Source organism: Leptidea sinapis, chromosome 10, assembly GCF_905404315.1.
Source record: "Leptidea sinapis chromosome 10, ilLepSina1.1, whole genome shotgun sequence".
In the NCBI taxonomy this organism is placed as follows: Eukaryota; Metazoa; Arthropoda; class Insecta; order Lepidoptera; family Pieridae; genus Leptidea; species Leptidea sinapis.
Window position 1 is genome coordinate 12,395,069 of NC_066274.1, and position 4,343 is coordinate 12,399,411.

Below are 4,343 nucleotides of genomic sequence, written 5' to 3' on the forward strand. Positions count from 1 at the left end.
AATGTAATGATTTTATTGATCCAAAGTCAATAATCGTCCTTTATAACGCTTTTATTCGCAGTAAATTAGAATTCACATCTGTTACATGGAACCCCCAATACATACGTAACCTTACTCGATTTTTGGCTTTTAAGGATCGGAGTTGTCGATACCGTGCTGCCTATGATTCTAGGCTCAAACATTTTAAACTCCAGTCACTCGAAAGTCGACGAAACATAATAGATGTCATAACATTGCACAAAATTATTAATGGAGATTTAAAATGTCCAAACCTTTTATCAAATATTAATCTATCCTATTCCTGGGAGAGTTTTTCTCTCTTATAGTGTTTCTCATTTGTTTCCAAAGAAGTGGTACTGTTAGAAATAATATCAAATAAAAATTATAAAGCAATCAATTTTGATAAAAATAAATGTCTTTTATGCCTGATAGGAGGCATGTAGTTACAAACCTACCTTGGTTGATGACACCGACTATGAAATTAATGAGAATAAGAATTATCGCAGAGCCTAACATTATATATAATTAAAAAAATACACCAGACGTCTTCATATTTCATAATTGACTGTTGACAATTGACATTGACATTTATGTTTTGATGTCACTTCGTGATTATTGTTTTCTCTTTTTAGTTGAACCCTCATTTGCCGTGGTTAGTGATATTTTTTTATCCAGATTTATATAAATAATCTTAGAATGTTATGTTTAGAATTACTGAAATTTGTTACGTACAGTCTTGGCCTCCATAGTGTGGAAGATTATTTATTATTTTTTCATTGTAGGTAAAGTGGGGTTATTTCGAAAATGGGGAAAGGAAATAATATGATTCCAAATGGCCATTTCCATAAGGATTGGCAAAGATTTGTTAAGACTTGGTTCAACCAGCCGGCAAGAAGACAACGTAGAAAGCAGAACCGCATTAAGAAAGCCAAGGCTATTGCTCCTCGTCCATCAGCCGGCCCTCTTCGTCCAATTGTGAGATGTCCTACTGTTCGTTATCACACTAAAGTCCGTGCTGGAAGAGGATTTACACTCAGGGAGATCAGGGTATTGTTTTCTGCATTTTATTTATTCCGTGTCACTTTAATGTACTGTTGTCTTTTCATATAGAATAATAACAAGTTTTGTTTTAGGCTGCAGGACTTAACCCTGCTTTTGCTAGGACAATCGGTGTCTCTGTTGATTCACGTCGCCGAAACAAATCCGTTGAATCATTGCAAATAAATGTTCAGAGATTGAAAGAATATCGTGCACGTCTTATATTGTTCCCCAAGGGCAAGAAGGTAGGCTTTTTATTGTTTATACACATATTTTATTAAAACATTTTTTAAGTCTTCCATCTGTATTGTTTTTTTCTAGGCTTAATATATTTAATTATCACTCAAATTCTTTTATTCAGACATACTCATGTACAATTTGTGGTGATTGCATGGATATACCACTAGATTCTACTATACAAAAAAAGAGATTGTCAACGTTGCTTCCACTATATCCAATTCAATTGTTAATATAACCTCTTTAACACAGGTGCTGAAGGGAGAGGCAAATGAGGAAGAGCGTAAACTAGCCAAACAGTTGCGTGGTCCACTCATGCCTGTTCACCAACCTGCTCCTAAATCTGTGGCTAGAGTGATTACTGAAGAAGAAAAGAACTTCAAGGCCTACCAGTACCTCAGAGGAGTATGTGTTCTATATATATTTACACAATTTATATTTTATTGCTATAATGTTGGGCAGGACAAACCCTGTTTTGGAACTAAGATGGAAACTTGGCTTATTAAGTCTGCATGATGATTATATCATTTTAATTATAAAAATGTAAATTAATTGCTCCACTGTCATGGTTAATTAATTTCCTTATATTTGAACTTACTATTAATGCCTAAGTTGGATCTTAACTAGGATTAGTTCTAGTTTGTTCAAGGTATAACTGTGCTTATATTTTTTTTTTAATAAAATAGTAAGCTCAGATTAACAAATTTTGTATTATTGTATCAAGGTGGTTGCTATGGTTACCAATGCATTTTGATGATAGCATATTATTATTATCACCCCCTGTTGCCCCATAACAGCTCCAAATTTAATTTCTAATGCAAATGAAATGTTTTTTTTTAATATTAAATGTTTTAAAAAAAGACATTGTTATAAATGAAGTATTTTCTACCAATACTGAATTTATTATAGAATTCTACAAACATTGGGTTTTAGTGTGTATGGATTTTGTGAGTGAAACAGTCAGTGTCTCACTTATCCTTCTAGCTTCATTTGTTACACATTAAGTTATTTCTTTGGTGAACTTGATTATTTATCACTAAAGTGACAACAAATTTACATTATAAATTCTTCATTTTCCGTTTACTTTATACTAGCAGTTTATTGATCTGAGTTATAATTACCATAGCTATTTATCAACATTAGAGTTGTGTCATTGAAGGTTTTTAAATTAATTTAATTCAACTGTTTTTTGTCAATGGTCAACATGTTGAAAAAACTGTTAAATCGTCAACAGGTTTTGAAAAATCGGTTAATGCATTTATTAATAATTTAGGTTTTTATTTCGTCAATATAATAATCAAGTCAACGTTTTCGTTCGTAAATTTGTCAACTGTTTTGAATTAAGCTGTTTTAGTCAGGCATTCAATTTCTTCATTTATTGCGAGTTACGGCCGAAAGCGAATATAAAACTGTTAATAAAAACAGTTTAATGATTTAACAACCACCCCTAATCAACATGCAGTAACAAGTCTTTTCCTTATTTATAGGCACGCTCAATAGCGAAACTTGTGGGAATAAGAGCCAAGCGATTGAAGGATGCAGCTGAGAATCCAGATGATGTGACAAAAGCACCCGCTGCGAAAGAACCTAAGAGTAAGAAGTAATTAATAAAATGAAATTACATCAACAATATTTGTTTAATTTTCCTCTTCAATGAATTGAAGAACTATTGCCTTAAAATGGTTTAGTCAAGAATATTCTCATACTGTAAAAATAATAACCTTGGAAGTTTCACATGAGCTGAATAGGATCATTATATTGCACTCTTAGTGAACTTAAGGCTTTGTTTGAATAATTACACCACAGTTGGCAGGTGTACATACAAGTTAAGAAGAGCCATCATTCAATCTGCAGGAAAATTAGGTACCTTATTAGAAAAACTATTATGAAATAGGTATCTACATAGCTAGTGATATCACACTAGACTAAGTTCATCATATCCTTGAAGAAGAATTACAATTGGCCGCACATTTCGATAGAGCCGTATCTTAAGAAAACATAAGATAGGTTTTGCTACAAATGTGCTGGGTAATGTATTGTTTAAATATCAAAACTGCAATGCCATACTTCTGTAAAATAATGTTGTCACATTGTTATTTAATATGTAAAATTCTTGTGTCCTGGTGCTTGTTACCAAACTCCTCCGAAATGGCTGAACCCATTTGTATTAAATTTTGAGTGCTGATTTGTATTCAAAATGGGGTAGGTCTGAAAATCGGCTAACATCTATTTTTCATACCCCTTAAATAATTAGGGTGACACCCCTAAATATATTTAAATGATATTTTATTTTATTTTGATTTAAAAAAATAAATATAATTTCAAATATATGCCCTTCTACGGTTGCATCTACTTTTCAAACCACAATTTTTTTTATAATTATATAGCAGTACAATTTTTGCTAGTTGTTGGGTCAGCTTGTAATTTTATAATTTTTTGTTTAAATTTACATAATATAATTAATATTTATTATCATCATAGTTTGAAGTCTATTTTTTATCATTGCACTCTACAGTCCAAATAAGTAAAACACTCTTGTGGAGGCCCGGGGCTGTAGCCTTGGGTTTCCTGCCTTCCAGCCCTGCAAAACTGATAACCTAGAAATAATATTATGAGCTTAGGCCATGAAAATCAAGAATAAAGCATTGGAATGGCTACCAAATAAAAGGAGACAACGGAACGAAAAGTAATTTGTGTTTGTAAAAATAAGTGAAGAAAAGATGAACCTATATTCAAAAATTCGAAATTCAAATATTCAAAATAGGATTTATAATCACTTATTGAACGTCAAAATCTACCACCCATTCAAAAGAGACTGCCTCAGACCTGAGAAGAATGGGCGCAAGAAACTCAGCGGGCTTTTTTTTTATATAAAATATGAATTACAATGTAATATCGTACAATAAACATTTATAATTAAAGAGCCTGAGGGTGTTCGCTTTAATCCCAGTCCGTGGTGTCACTAAGAAAATCGTTTATGCTATAATAACCTTTCCCACACAAACGTTTTTTAACAATTCTTTTAAATTTCGTAACACATTTGTTTTGTACATTTTCTGGGATCATAT

At 32.0% G+C, this 4,343-nt stretch overlaps 1 protein-coding gene across 1 annotated transcript; it reads left to right on the forward strand.

The window, feature by feature from the left end:
• The first annotated feature begins 554 nt into the window (after nt 1-554).
• Nucleotides 555-2,905, forward strand: LOC126966451 (60S ribosomal protein L13). The gene is made up of 5 exons (XM_050810492.1): nt 555-652; nt 783-1,047; nt 1,134-1,283; nt 1,528-1,680; nt 2,763-2,905. Exons 2-5 carry the CDS (start codon nt 805-807, stop codon nt 2,877-2,879), a joined length of 663 nt encoding a protein of 220 aa, XP_050666449.1. The 5' UTR covers nt 555-652; nt 783-804; the 3' UTR covers nt 2,880-2,905.
• The last annotated feature ends 1,438 nt before the right edge of the window (nt 2,906-4,343 follow it).

Coding starts and splice junctions, on each gene's coding strand:
- LOC126966451 (XM_050810492.1), top strand. CDS start 805: ATGGGGAAAGGAAATAATATGATTCCAAATGGCCATTTCCATAAGGAT. Junction 1,048..1,133: donor TTACACTCAGGGAGATCAGG/GTATTGTTTTCT, acceptor GTTTTGTTTTAG/GCTGCAGGACTTAACCCTGC. Junction 1,284..1,527: donor TGTTCCCCAAGGGCAAGAAG/GTAGGCTTTTTA, acceptor TCTTTAACACAG/GTGCTGAAGGGAGAGGCAAA.